General features: G+C 35.6%; 1 protein-coding gene and 1 pseudogene across 1 annotated transcript; one reads left to right on the top strand and one right to left on the bottom strand.

The window, feature by feature from the left end:
- Positions 1–7,556: 7,556 nt before the first annotated feature.
- LOC119189297 lies at positions 7,557–9,375 on the bottom strand. Its single transcript, XM_037438483.1, has one exon. The coding sequence runs from the start codon at positions 9,276–9,278 to the stop codon at positions 7,557–7,559; it is 1,722 nt and encodes a 573-aa protein (XP_037294380.1). The 5' UTR covers positions 9,279–9,375.
- A 4,233-nt stretch (positions 9,376–13,608) lies between these two features.
- Positions 13,609–14,475, top strand: LOC119189296 (annotated as a pseudogene).

The raw sequence follows: 14,475 nt of genomic DNA, 5'->3' as shown, positions 1-14,475 counted from the left end.
ATAAGTTAGCAGAGTTCCTAAAATTGTTTGTTTCAATGCATTTCAAGAGGTTGGAGGCCGAGCCTGAGTTTTTTTAGTAATGGGTAGAGTATATTGCTGGCTGTTGTTATGAAAACATTTTTTAGTTATTTTTTACAATTATTAGGAAAACAAATAATTCCTATAGCCTTTACAGACACAATCAAATGAACATTGATTCATTAACAGGTTTTTTTTTAAGTCCTCTTGTTTGTACCTTCATAATATGATACCCTAGGCACAAAACAATTTTAATTTGTCAATAACTTGAAGATAGTTCTTTCCGATCCTAACAAAATTTTAAAATAAAAGTCAAGACTGCGGCTCACCAATCCACATTTCTTACATTCCGCAACACTCCGGTACCAAGATAAGGGGTTACGAATGGTATCTGCGGTAAAATCTTGGGTTTCAGCAAACAGAGGGGCGAGATTGTTTAAATTATAGCTTTACAAGTCGACAACGGGGTGGGCTGAGCCAATTGCGCTGTCAACGGAACATTTGTAAGTTTTTCTTAGATAGGGATGTTCATAAATTCATTAATCTTTTTCTTTGTTTTGAAGGAAATGAAGCTGGTTGGCAGAAGTTAATTTAAGAACTCCTGTTTTGTTATTACAGCCGTTTTCAATAAACGATCCCAATTTCAATCTTCAATCCGATTCGGAGAATGATCCAATCAAAATAACTCTTTTATAAAAATCTTTGTTTTGATTGGTCCATTTTGACATACAGAAAAAAGCGATTGGGATCGATTATTGAAAATTGTGGTTATTAAACTGAGTTGTGAAATGTAAACAGCAGTGGTCCCTGATATTTTATTAGGTAACAGGACCAAGCAGAAAGTCTCTCATTGCAAAGAGACTATTGCCTGCAATAAGATAAGTAACTCAGGTTATTTACGTCTTATCCATTGATAAAGGTGTGAAAGGGAACCCCACACGACATAAAGGTAACTAATATGCATGAATGTCTGTAAATCGTTTTAATGATAGATTCTACAGAAAGGGAAGGCGGCAGGGAGGCAGGGACCTGATAGGTCATATGTACCTTTCGCCACCGCGTCTTATTTTTAAAACAGAAAGTTCTCAAAACTTCCTCTGCTTTAGAATTCAGGAGCCATACACGCAGTAATCCAACGAGTATATTCAAAGATATAAATTAATCAGGGGCACTTTATCACCATTCCATACAATATAATCCAGTGTACCTTCTGATAAATTATAGCCGAACTCCGACCGGACCTTACGGATTTATGTTTATTTAATTTTACAAATAGTCCTTTGTGTTTAAACGGATTATAGTATTTAAGTTTAAAATTAAATTCCTGGCTGAATTTATGATATTGGAAAATGTTCTTGTATTGAAAATGCTAAGTACAAATATTGAAGATCATTTTAATTGGTAAGATAATGTTATAAAGTTAAAATAAAAAATCATAATTAATGCTAACGTCCTCAGCTAGACAGTTATTACTAAACTGTTTATGGTTACATTTTTTGGTTAAATATGTGTTTTAATCTGAGGAAAAATATAGATAACTAGCTTTTTTTTGCCGCTCGGCCCGTGTGAGAAAGGTTTTCGGGGATAAAAGTCGCGCTTAGGCCATCGTGGTGGACTAAGGCTTAATTCCTCTCGGTAGTAAGGCCTGTGCCCAGCAGTGGGACAGTATAATAATATCAGCCCCGTATTATATACTGTCCCACTGTGTGGCACAACCTCTCTACTGAGAGGTATTAGGCCTTAGTCCACCACGATGGCCAAGTGCGGATTGGTAGACTTCACATACCCTCGAAATTCCTATAGAGAACTTCTCAGGTGTGCAGGTTTCCTCACGATGTTTTCCTTTACCATTAAAGCAAGCGATAATTCACAAAGAATAAACACATATTGTTTTTTTAGAAAAATCAGACGTGTATGGCCTTGGGATTTGAACCTGCGGACATTCGTTTCGGCAGTCCGTTCCACAACCAACTAGGCTATCGCCGCTTTTTGTGAGACAGTAATACAGAGTTGATAATATAATTATAATTCCCAGGTAACGTCTGTCAAATATATCATGTAATAGTTCAATCAAAGGCCCAGTGAAATCTGTTACAGCTAATTGTTCTTAAGACAGATCGGCAGGGGTTGCCAACCCTCGATAAATAGTTCTGTAGTCTGTTGTGAGATTAAAGCCATTTTGTGGGATAATCCCCGATTGACACGGGATTACTGGACAGATAGTTCTTGTCGCTTAATTTATGGTCACTGTTTCAATTACAAGCCATTCTGGACATCTGTTTGGTACTTATTGACGAACGTATTGGATTTGTAATAGTTCGTAGCTCAGATGAATTTGGGAATATCATGAATAATGCTTGTCTATGTTATTTGGTGATTCGTTGTATGCATTACTCATTGGACCACATTGGACTGTTCCTAAAAGTTTTTACTGAGATTCGTATTAACCGGCTTCCGAAAAAAGGTTAATAATGTGTGTTTGTATTTTAAGTTTCTCATTTCTAGTTTCATATTTTACTAAGTTCTAACAAAATTAGATTAAATAAGAAGACATAAAATTTACTGCTAGATGCACAGAGATACACAATGAAGAGATAGTAAATATAAAATTGTAATTTTAATTCTTTTAAGTAAAGGAGCGTATTTGACTTATTTTATTTTATAATTTTAATAAAATATGTATGTCGCATAAATTCTAAAATAGAAGAAATCATTGAAATTTTATGAAAAATCCAGAATTTAAAAGCCACTGAAATTTGGTAGTAGGGGTGTGTGTCAAAAAATAAAAAGAGACGAAATACTTGTATGTGACGTCAGTGGGTATTACGATGCATGCGAAAGAAAGAGATGGAGCGATATCCCCACTCCACACCCACTCCTGTATGTAGCAATATTAATTTGAATTAGTGCCTCATTTCTTATGGAATTTTAATGCTGTTCTCACAGAAGGATTTATTTTTGTACTAATTGTTTTTACATATTTAAAAATGCACAAAATCAACATAGTCAAATACAAAAATATCCTTATAAAACGACAATGGTAGAATCCAAGTACATTGTACACGTTGGACAAGAGAGCCTGGTCGAAACACTCAATTAGCTAAGTGGGAATGGTTTGTAATGACAGATTAGTGTTGTCGCTGTGGCCACCTGAGCTGCGCGCGCAAAATATGCAATAACTCAACCGGATCCCGCGGCCGGGTGCGCCCGGGTAACGCCGCCCGGGTATAATTCACCGGATCGCGCCCAATAAATTCGTCACTGTGATTAGTGCGCCTCTGTCCGGTGTTATTGTATGGAGTCCGCTCTGTTAGTTGGTGTAAATCGTGTCTTATTTTTAATATAATGTATGCAAAAGTTTGGGAAGATGTTTGAATGTAAACAGAAAAACTTAACAGAGTTGAAAGAAATTTGGTACAGAGGTAGGCTATGTCCCTGATTAACACATAGTCTCCTTTTTATCTACGTAATTTGCTCCTTTTTTTTATATAGTAGATTATACCAAGTTAAGTGTAGTTCATCAAAATATCCAAAGTATGTTAGGTAAGGAACTACAAATTGAATTGTTCATGAGTTGTGAGAATATTGATATACTTTGTATTACAGAACATTGGTTAAAAACAGAACAACTCATGTTCAATTTTAATAATCATATTGTTGGTAGTAACTTCTGCAGACAAAATGCTATACATGGTGGCTCACTGATACTAGTAAATAAAAAAATTAAATTTAAAGAACGTAAGGACATAGTGAGTCTCTCTGTTGAGCAAACTGCCGAAATATCTTGTATTGAGTTGGAGCAGTTCATTGTAATTAGTGTATACAGACCACCCTCCTCAATTTATGATAGTTTTGAAACTATAATTGAAGATGCATTGAGGAAAACAACTAAATCTAATAAGACATTGCTGGTTTGCGGAGACTTTAACATTAATTTGTTAGAAAACTCCTCTTTGGCAGTAAAATTAAAAAGTCTATTTTTATCATTTAATTTAGCTAACCAATTCTCAGAGCCCACTAGAATAACCAATACTAGTGCTACATGCATAGATAATATTTTTAGTGATATACTGCCAATTAAAAAATGTATTATCAATAAACTTGGCTCTGATCACTGTGGTCAATTAGTCAGCTTTAGCAATGTGTTACAGAAACCATCTCATAAGAATATTGCAGTAATCCCTGTAACAAAGGCTCGGTTAGAGAAATTTAAACATAGACTAACAGAAAAATTTAATGTACCTTTAAAGGGAACTGACCCTAACTCGTTATATAATACTGTATTTAACACATTTTGTAAGGAATTTAAATCTATCTTCACATCTAGATCAGTTTCAGTGGGCAAAAAAAGTAGTTTTAACACTTGGGCCACCGTAGGTATCCATAGAAGTAGACAGAAATTATTTGATTTATATTCTCAGAAAACCTACAATCATAGTGAAGATTTTGCCAAGTTTGTAAAATCTTATTCTAAAATATTTAAACAGGTTTGCCATAAAGCTAAATCCCTCTACTTAAACAATAAGATAAAAACTCAAAAAAAAAATTAAAATGATTTGGAAAGTAATTAGCAAAGAAACTGGTAAGGCTAAACCTCGCGAAACGGAGTTCAGCCTAAATATTAATAACCAAATTATTAGTACCGACTTAGATGTAGCTAGGGCTTTTGAAATTTTTTTCACTAATATACCGGTTTCTATAACAAAAAAATTAAATTGTTCTCCCATAATTGCCTACAAATTATTACAAGAAAATGTGTCTGGATGTGGAGGATCATTTTTATTCCACTGTGTTAATAGTTTAGATATAATAAAAACATTTAAAATGATCAATATTAAAAACACATCTGACTTCTGGGGTATTTCTACAAAAATTTTAAAGTCTGTTATATTTGTACTAGCTCCCCAGTTAGCTATAATTTTTAACTTGTGTATAAAGAGTGGTATATTTCCTGATAAAATGAAATTAAGTAAAATAATCCCGCTTTTTAAATCCGGTAGTGCAGATGACCCCACTAACTTTAGACCTATATCTGTGCTACCTTCAATAAGCAAAATTTTTGAAAAACTCATGCTTATACAAATTCAAAATTATTTTACTAAAAATAATTTATTACATAATAAACAATTTGGATTCACCAGGGGTCGCTCCACTACAGATGCTGGTGTGGAGCTCATACATAATATATTTGCTGCTTGGGAGGATACTCAAAATGCTTTAGGAGTTTTCTGTGATTTATCCAAAGCTTTTGATTGTGTTCACCACGATATTCTTATCAGGAAATTGAGCCACTATGGGGTTAATGGCATTTCCCTTGAATTATTTAAATCATATTTAAGCAATAGGGTACAAATTGTTGATGTCAATGGAAAACAATCTCCTGGTTCTATTGTTACAATGGGAGTTCCACAGGGCTCAATTCTTGGACCTTTTCTTTTTTTAATTTATATAAATGACTTACCTTATTTCATAAGGGACAAATGTGAGGTAGTGTTGTTTGCAGATGATACTTCTTTATTATTTAAAATAAAACGACATGAATTAATTCTTGACGATGTAAACAACACTCTCTCAAAATTAGTGCATTGGTTTAGCGTTAACAATTTATTACTAAATAGCGAAAAAACTAAATGCATAAAATTCGTCACACCTAATGTTAAAAAGTTAACGCTAACATTTTTATAAATAGTGACGAGGTGAGCCTTGTGGATACAACCAAATTTTTGGGTATCACACTGGACTATAAACTTCAGTGGGGCCCTCATATATCTGTCCTAGCTAAAAAGCTGAGCGCCGCAGTTTTTGCAGTGGGCAGGATACGCCAACTAACTGATATTGAGACAGCTAGATTGGTCTATTTTGCTTACTTTCATAGTTTGATGAGTTATGGAATTTTACTGTGGGGTGGTGCTGCTGACATTAATACTATATTTGTTCTACAAAAAAGAGCGATAAGATCTATATATTTGCTAAGCCCTAGATGTTCGCTACGAGAAATATTTAAAGAAGCAAATATAATGACAGTAGCATCACAATTCATTTTCGCTAACTTAGTGTATGTCCATAAAAATATAAAAAATTTTCCAAAAGTTAGCGATATCCATAGTTTAAATACTAGAAACAAAAATAAATTACTTAATCACAAAACAAGGCTCCAAAAGATCAGCAAGTCTTTTAAGGGTTACTGTATATATTTTTATAACAAAGTTCCCACTGAGATCAAATCCTTAAATATTGCGAAATTCGAAGCCACTATTAAGCGCAAGTTGTGTAATAAAGCTTATTACAAGATCTCAGAATACCTTGAGGATACAAATGCCTGGAACTAGGCATTTTTGTGTGATTGTCTTTGGAATCATGTCACTTGATCGAGATATATATTTTTTTTTTTTTTTTTTTTTATTTGTAATATAACTGTAAGCGGCTTGGGTATGAAATACTCTCTAACTGTCTGTACCTGCGGCGGCGTCGTGTGACGGGTCGGCCACTTCCTACAATATGGTTGAGGAGGCCGATGGCTGGCACATGCGTCATACTCGTGAACGGGTGCTGCTTGTGTGGACTGTTCTGCCCATTTCGCTTACATTTCTAATTTCTAATTGCTAGAGGTGCTGGGAGGAAATAATTATAGGGATAATAGAGAAATTTCATGATTCCTGAGAGGGTTGTGCAGTCATATAAAAATTGAAATTAATTTATTCCTTATTTCACGAGCCTATAAATGAACTGCTCTAAACTCTTTTTTTCATGTACTGTAGTCTTTACCCTAAACTGATTGAAAAGAGCAACACCAGAGTTTCTTGCCCGTTCTTCTCTGGTGAAAACTGCTTTCCGAACTGGTGGTAGAGTTAATATTGACGGAATCTAAATAATGTATAACATTTTACAGATTCAAAAAATAAATCATTTCATTTCATTTCATTTCATTAAGTCATTGGGTTTATGGTTTACATGGATTATGAATACTATATTGCTGTTTTAAGCAGTAAGCACACAAGTAATCAACACACACAATCAACAAAATCTTCATTCAAACTTTCCTTTGGTATTTCGGCATAAGCAACATGTATTAGCATTACAGAGAAAGATAGTTTTATTCTTACATTATATTATAAACATTAATACTAATCCATAAAAATCTATTGTAAGTCTATATTGTCATATTTAACTTTTCCGTCATCGACGTACCCTATTTCTTATAAGTATGTCGTCCATTACGATTCGTTTCTTCAGTTGAGGAATCAGAGTCTTTTTGCTACTCATAAAGTAATGATGGATGCTTTTCGGCGAAGTACAAGCTTGCATCACATTCGTTGATGTTCGCTTGGGGATTTTACTTGGTTTCACGTTTTTAACAGATTCGTTCATGCCGCTAATTCCTACGGAAATCTCAGTTTGTGGACGGTCTATAGTGATTTCGACATACGGTTTCCCGGTACAAAGTTTGAGGCCTTTGTTACCCCTTGTCACTTTTATTTCTTTCTGCATTTGAAAACGGGTCATTTTAGAACTGGTCACTGTCTCTTTGTCGGAGCGAGTTACTGTAGTTTTCGATGACTTGTCTGATTTTGTGTTCTCTGAACTCTTCTTTGTCTTTTTGTTTCGGCAACGCACTCATCTTCTAAACAAGCCACGCACGGACATTCCACACAAATCTTATTATTGTTGTCGCAAATCTTTTTGTATTTGTCGCCTCGGTTGCTCGTCTGTGTTCCGATTTTAGCTGGTTTATCGTTGTGTTTTAATGTAACTGTTTTTGGTTGGACTCTTTGCATCGTAGCAATGCTTGATGATTGTTGGAAAATGTTTGGCTGTGCTTTTATTACCTCTATTTTATCACTAGGCACTTTCTTCAACGACGACTTGAGAGATGGCATTGGTGAATCGTAAATAACTCTAGCAACTTCTGTAGAGTTGACTTTAGAGCTGAAAAATGACTGGACGCCTGTCCCAGTGGAACATTTACAAACCGATGATTGTTTAGTTCCAACGTTACGAGATTTTGGGGTCGTACTGAACATCATCTGTTCACTAGAACTCATTTCGACTATGGATGGTGCTACGCTAATATCACGCTTATTCTGTCTCGGCCTAGGTGCTTTCTCAAGTTTCAATCTCTCTTTTGGAAAGTTTTTTTTCTCTGGTTTAGGCTCAACAAAGAGATAAACGTTACTACATCCGTCCTTTTTTCTTTTCTTACACATGATGTACAATAAAGCGGGAATACACCATGCTATCTCGAGGAACAGTATTACTGTAATAACTATAACTTTCTTTGAGCACATATCGACAGGAAATCCTCCGATAGAAAATTTGTGTCTACATTCAGTAGCACAGTTATTGTATAAGTTTACTACGGTATCGTAAAGGCTTCTTGTTGTATTGACCAGAGTAAGAACACTTCCAAGGGCTAAATACAATCGATCATCAGCCAAATGAGGGACAACGTCATCTGTAAGCCAGGTTTGGAATCGCTGATCAAAATTATCTTGTTCTGCTTGGCTGCTGGTTCCTATACAATTTTTCGCAACATCATAATATCTGAAAAGAGCGTTGGTGGCATTTTGAGATTCCAAAGGAATCAGCGAGTAATTCTTCAATGGAATAAACATGGTTTTGGTTTTATCATCCCAGTTAATAAAAGGTGTTGGTATCGATAATCCAGTTGGCGTCTTCTCGTAATATGCCAAATGTTCGCAAGGGTGAGACATGCTCCGTACCTTGGAGTCGCGTTTGGAAGGTATATTGATAGCAACAGAGTTAAGTACATTTGGATCTGCATCCTTCCAGCCCTTTCCGTGAGTTCCCATGTAATTCTTTATCTCATCATGAAATTTAAACAGTTTCACAGCATCATCTTCTGATGTACTGCCTCCGTAGAACGAGAACTTTGTAACAGGCAAAGCCCGTACTTTAAGGTATCCTCCTATAACATCTGAGAGCGCTGTAGTCATAATGCTATCAGCTTCGGGGTTTGGAGCTTCTCTTTTAATCGATATGTATGCATTTTTCCAGTAATTGAGCAACGAATCCACATATTTTTCGTTCTGTGTGTTGATCATGTTAAGATGTGGGATGAGAGATTGGAAATTCCTTCGAGCTCGGAGCAAAGCTATTTCTTTTTTGCTCCAACGGTTTCGTTTTGTATCAGAATGAGTGAAGAGTACTGTGCCGACGTTGAATGGGAAGTTTTCGGTTTCCAGATAAGCTTGTGCCTCGCATAGAAATCTCGACATTAGGAGAACGATATAAAGTCGCATTTGAAACTATAAAATGTTACAAAATAAATAGTTACAAAATACAAGTCACAAAACTGCAATGATGATTTGACAAAGTCAACGGATGTCAATACTACTGTAGACTTTAGCAGAGTTTATGGTAATGGCTAGAAAGCTTAATAATAATAAGAAAAAGATTACATCACATTATAAGGTCCCAACTACAATGACAGATTAGAATGATCACCAAATGGCATCGATATATATGTACTACGCTCAGAGTACTACATACTAGATTTGGCGTTCCGAACATTCACTGTGTTCAACTGAATTGAACTGCAATCCGTTTAAACTGACTTTAATATGGACAATATAGACGGCTTATGGTTGTATACGGAGTGGGGCTCATGATATAAGAACTCAAGTCTAAGTGTAAACTTGAACTTAGAATTAATTTTATATTATATTTGAAGTAATTTTAAGTAAAATTACTTCTTGTTCAAGTCAAAACAAAGTAACAAAGTCCATTTCCGTACAACACGAACAGCATCATATCAGTTCTCAAAACGCTAATCACGCGTGTCATTTGTCGGTGTATCTCCTCGATAAGTCACGCACCTGGGAGAGCTGGGGGACGTAAATCATACGGCGGGAACACGCTAAATTGTATCATTAGACCATACCAATTATTTTATATACATATACAAGTTGTAACTGTATTGGTATAATATAACTAATATTATAAATGCGAAAGTTTGTGAGGATGGATATATGTATGTATGTTTGTACATCTTTTACGAAAAACTACTGACCGGATTTGAATGAAACTTTACAGTAATATTGGCTATATATAACAGAACAACACATAGGCTATAATTTATAATGATTTCGTATAATTTGGTCATAATACAACGATACATATCAAATCAGTTGGAAAAAAATTGCTATCTTGGCGTACGCTGCCTCAACCGTTGGAGTTATATAAAGATGCTGTATCGTAGGATTGTTTGTCTTGAATAGTTCTAAATAGAAGTCCACGACAGTATGTAGATATTATGTAGAAGCCACTATGATCAAAATAGTGAGCCTCAAATATAATCAAATCGGATACTTTTTAGCGGGACTTTTGTTCCGGAAAATTCTTGCGCGCGGGCAAAACAAAGGCTACTTATTTTATATATACAAGTTGCATCTCTATATTATATATAACATGTTAATGTCAGGAGAAAATTATAATATAAAAACCGCGATAAAATTCGTAAAATAGTTTTATTTTAATGTCTAACATTCGTGTAAAAATAAGAAATCATTATAAAATGTAATTTATATACGTATACAAGGAAATACTTATACTTATTAAAGCTTGAAGCAATATGGAGGTGAACAAGAAGTGCTAGGGGAAGTAAATACAAATTGTAGAAGCAGAACACCTTCTCCTTAAATCATCTTCAAATCTGTCAATTTCACAGAACACATAGTCTCACGCCTACTATCCCCGAAGGGGTGAGCAGAAGCACAACCGGTGCACCCAGTTGTGCCTCTGCTCACCCGTGTGTATTCCCATCATATGGTAGAGGATAAGTGTATTGCTATATCAAGCATAAGTTCCAGACTCTGGGCTGATAATGAGTAGAATAAAATCACTTTGACCGACTCGGGGATCGGACCCGAGACCTCAGCACTGCAGTCGTACTGTAATATAACTACGTCACCATCAAATATAATACAGATATTTTACTGAAAATGTGGGTAAAAGTTTGTAAATACATCTTAATTTTTTACATAATATAGACGAAGTTCGAGTCATGCTGCTCCATTTTAATTCTAACGGTCACGGTGCTACATCATGACAATTAACAGTAATCATTATATAAATGATATGGTTATAAATCAATTAATTTAGGCAATGATAGCGTGACAACGAATAGAATTAGTCACGCCCGTGTCTTAGCACGTTTGTGATAATTATATAGTGTTATAATTCTTTAAATGGAAACAATTTTGAGCCGCAAAGCAACAGTGTATAGTCATTGTTGTGTTCCGGTTTGATGGACATTGTAGCAAGTTAACTACTGGCCATAATGAGACTTTACATCTCACGTCTCAGGATGGCGAGCGCAGTGGAATATCAAACAATATTTTGTATTAAAAGGTGTTGGATGGTGTTTCTACTGTTTATGGACGATCATATCGCTAGCCATCAGGCGTACAGCAAATTCCTCTCGCCATTCAGAGCAATAAAAAAAAACATGTGCTCGCTACTAATCTCGACTTTTTTTGAATCCAATGACTGAGTTTTAGGTGATGCGCGCACAAATATGGAAAATCTACGGTTTTATTGTGACCAATTCTTAAATACCAATAAATACTAAAACAATAAAATTTTATTACCATTAACGTGCTCCTAATCCCTTTTTAATTTATTTTATTACTTGTTAACGGCCTACGTACATTATAAATTGTTTCATAGCATCTAATGGATATCCAATAGCCATTATAATTTGTTAAACTATCAATAGTAATCATTTGGATAATCAAAAGCCCAGAATTCATGAAGGCGATGTAACCCTTCCGCTGTACACGTCTCTTAATGATGTGTGTAACGCAATATCTTTGTGGAAACTTTGGTTAGGCGGCGTTTACACTTACCTTATTATAAAAATACCATAGATATTAAATATATAAAAAAAGCGATGATGGGTTTTTCTACTTGGTATTTTTTTTTAATTTTCACAGCAATGTGGCACTGCACCCGATGGTAAGTGAGGAATCCAATAGAATGCCAACTGACGAGGGACGATTACCCCTCGGCAGTCGACATAATTATGCCGGCCTCTTGGAACCGAATATATATAGGTTGATTCGGAACGCGGCACACTTACGTGTCACTATGGCGGGTTTTAATAACTTGTGTACGGTGGTAGGATATTATGCTAAATGCTAATCAGACTATTAACTTAAAACACGATTTCGATTGATTTTGATTTTTTAACTAAAAATATACACTGCTTATTACTTTTTACTAATAATACTTGTGAAGTAAATATAGCACACAGAGGGGATGAAAGATAGAAAAACAGAAATTTCCTAATAAAATGCAGCTCATAATGTAAACGCGTCCTTAGGGCTTGTATCAGTAATATCAATCAGGAGGCGGCGACGTTGATGTGATGTTTACTGCGACCAATTAGCGTGTGATGCGGGAATACCTTGGTGATATCAGATAAGGCTGCGAATTGGGGAATGTGTAGTAAAATTATTAGGGTCTGTTCACAGTAACAGTTATCTGCCAGTTAACGTATTACGATTTTTTTTATTGACAGTAACAGTTAAATTTACTGTTACTTTGTCAAAATTATGACGTTTGTATTTTGGCTGTTACTTTAGCGATTATTTTTTTTATTACATTTCATGAAGAAACTGCCTATTGCGTGTTAGAAAATGTAAATAGTACTCATTGATTTACTAATTATTTGAAAGTATTATACTTCCTCAGAATAGTTAAACGCTTAAGTTACGACGACGACTTCATTTAAAACTGTATTTCACCTAAAACTCTACTCAAAACACAGTTAACACTAACAAACGAGATCGGTAGTACATATTATAGTTATTTGTTACAATTAACACTCAGCGATTTTAAATTAGTTTTTTTTATTCATATTATAAAATTGTAACAATTTAATTCAATCAGGAACATTTTTTTTATTATTCTTGAAGGTAGACGAGCTAACGGCTCCTTGATAGTGACTGGTTTATTTTTAAACTATTTTTCTTTTGCCATACTAGCTTTTGCTCGCGACGTCGCCCGCGTGTAAGTCTTTCCAGGATAAAAGTTGTGCTGAGATAAAAAGCACCTTATATCCTTTCCAGGGTCTTAAACTTACTTACCAAATTTCATTGAAATGCATTCGGTATTTTTTGAGTTTATCGCGTTCAAGTACTTAAATAGACGCAGCGGGGACTTTATTTTATAGTAAGGAAGCCTTGGGCCATCTCAATATAGCTTTTTGTTACAGCGAAACCTAATTAGTTACTAAAATCAATACTAGACTAATTACCATTGTCTACCCAAGCTTATAGAGTTATCACAATGAAAATTATATAATATAATTAGTTGGGAAAGTTATCGCCATGAACAATAGCATCGTGTTAATATTTAACTAACTGCAGTTCACAATGGAAACTTTAGCATGAAAATCAAAAAATGGCTTTTCTTTATATATTTTTATTTTAGATGATTGTATCTACGCGTTTGTGTCTCCTAATGCAGCAGGGTGGGAATCGTAATCATTTGCGCGTATGGCGTCCATCGTCTCGATGCAATTCCCAGGTCAAACTAAAACTGTCGGTCAAAAAATTTAATTCTAAACGATAAAATATTTTATGAACCGAATATATGCTGTAAAATCAATTGATTCGATAACTATTGCGCTATGTACGGTCGGATAATATTTATTTCACTAGTTTTCGGTACTATTCAAAGTAAAAAACATTTGCGCATCATCGGCGGCAGGGATGCAGAGGAAAATGAATACCCATACGTCGCCAGAGTGGAGATACTAAGAATAACTGATGACAAAGTGCGAAGGATCCATATATGTACGAGCGAGTCATCACTCCAGTATGGACGGTCACAGCAGCACACTGCTTCCAAGACATCATCGAGCTGATACAAATGAGACGCAATACTAAATCAAGACAGATAGTACGTACATCAAAGGGACAGTCATATGGTTCGGAAACGTGGCTGGCGAGCCAAGTAAAGACACCTATAGAGATATTGTGGACACCGTTCTTCACCCGTCCGCGAAGTGTTCAAGATCATCCATACTCGTATTTGTGTGTCAAAATGACATAGGCCTCTTCCGCACTGATCCTATTTCAATAAACCAGTACGCAAAACTGAGCGCCCTGGACGCGGTCAGTCTCAAAGGCCAGGAGGTGGAATTAGTTGGCTACGGCATCACAAATGTTAATGGCGAAGTAGACGACACGCTCGCTTTCAAAACCACTACAAGTACTGAAGGCGATGGTTAAATCTTGCGCTGATGATGTTTTTATGTCTCCGGCACTATGTCTCGCTCGGGCTTGTGGGCAGTCGTCGACGATGTGTCCAGGAGACTCGGGAGGACCAGTGCTCCACCCTTCAGGCGTGGTGGCAATCAACTCCATGGCCTTTATATCTGACTGTTTCGTGTCTAGTGAAAAGATCGAAGTCACGTCGTTGGACAGTTGA

Source organism: Manduca sexta, chromosome 14 (genome assembly GCF_014839805.1).
Source record: "Manduca sexta isolate Smith_Timp_Sample1 chromosome 14, JHU_Msex_v1.0, whole genome shotgun sequence".
Taxonomy (NCBI): Eukaryota; Metazoa; Arthropoda; class Insecta; order Lepidoptera; family Sphingidae; genus Manduca; species Manduca sexta.
This window is presented reverse-complemented; position numbering and strand designations above follow the sequence as displayed.

Coding starts and splice junctions, on each gene's coding strand:
- LOC119189297 (XM_037438483.1), bottom strand. CDS start 9,278: ATGCGACTTTATATCGTTCTCCTAATGTCGAGATTTCTATGCGAGGCA.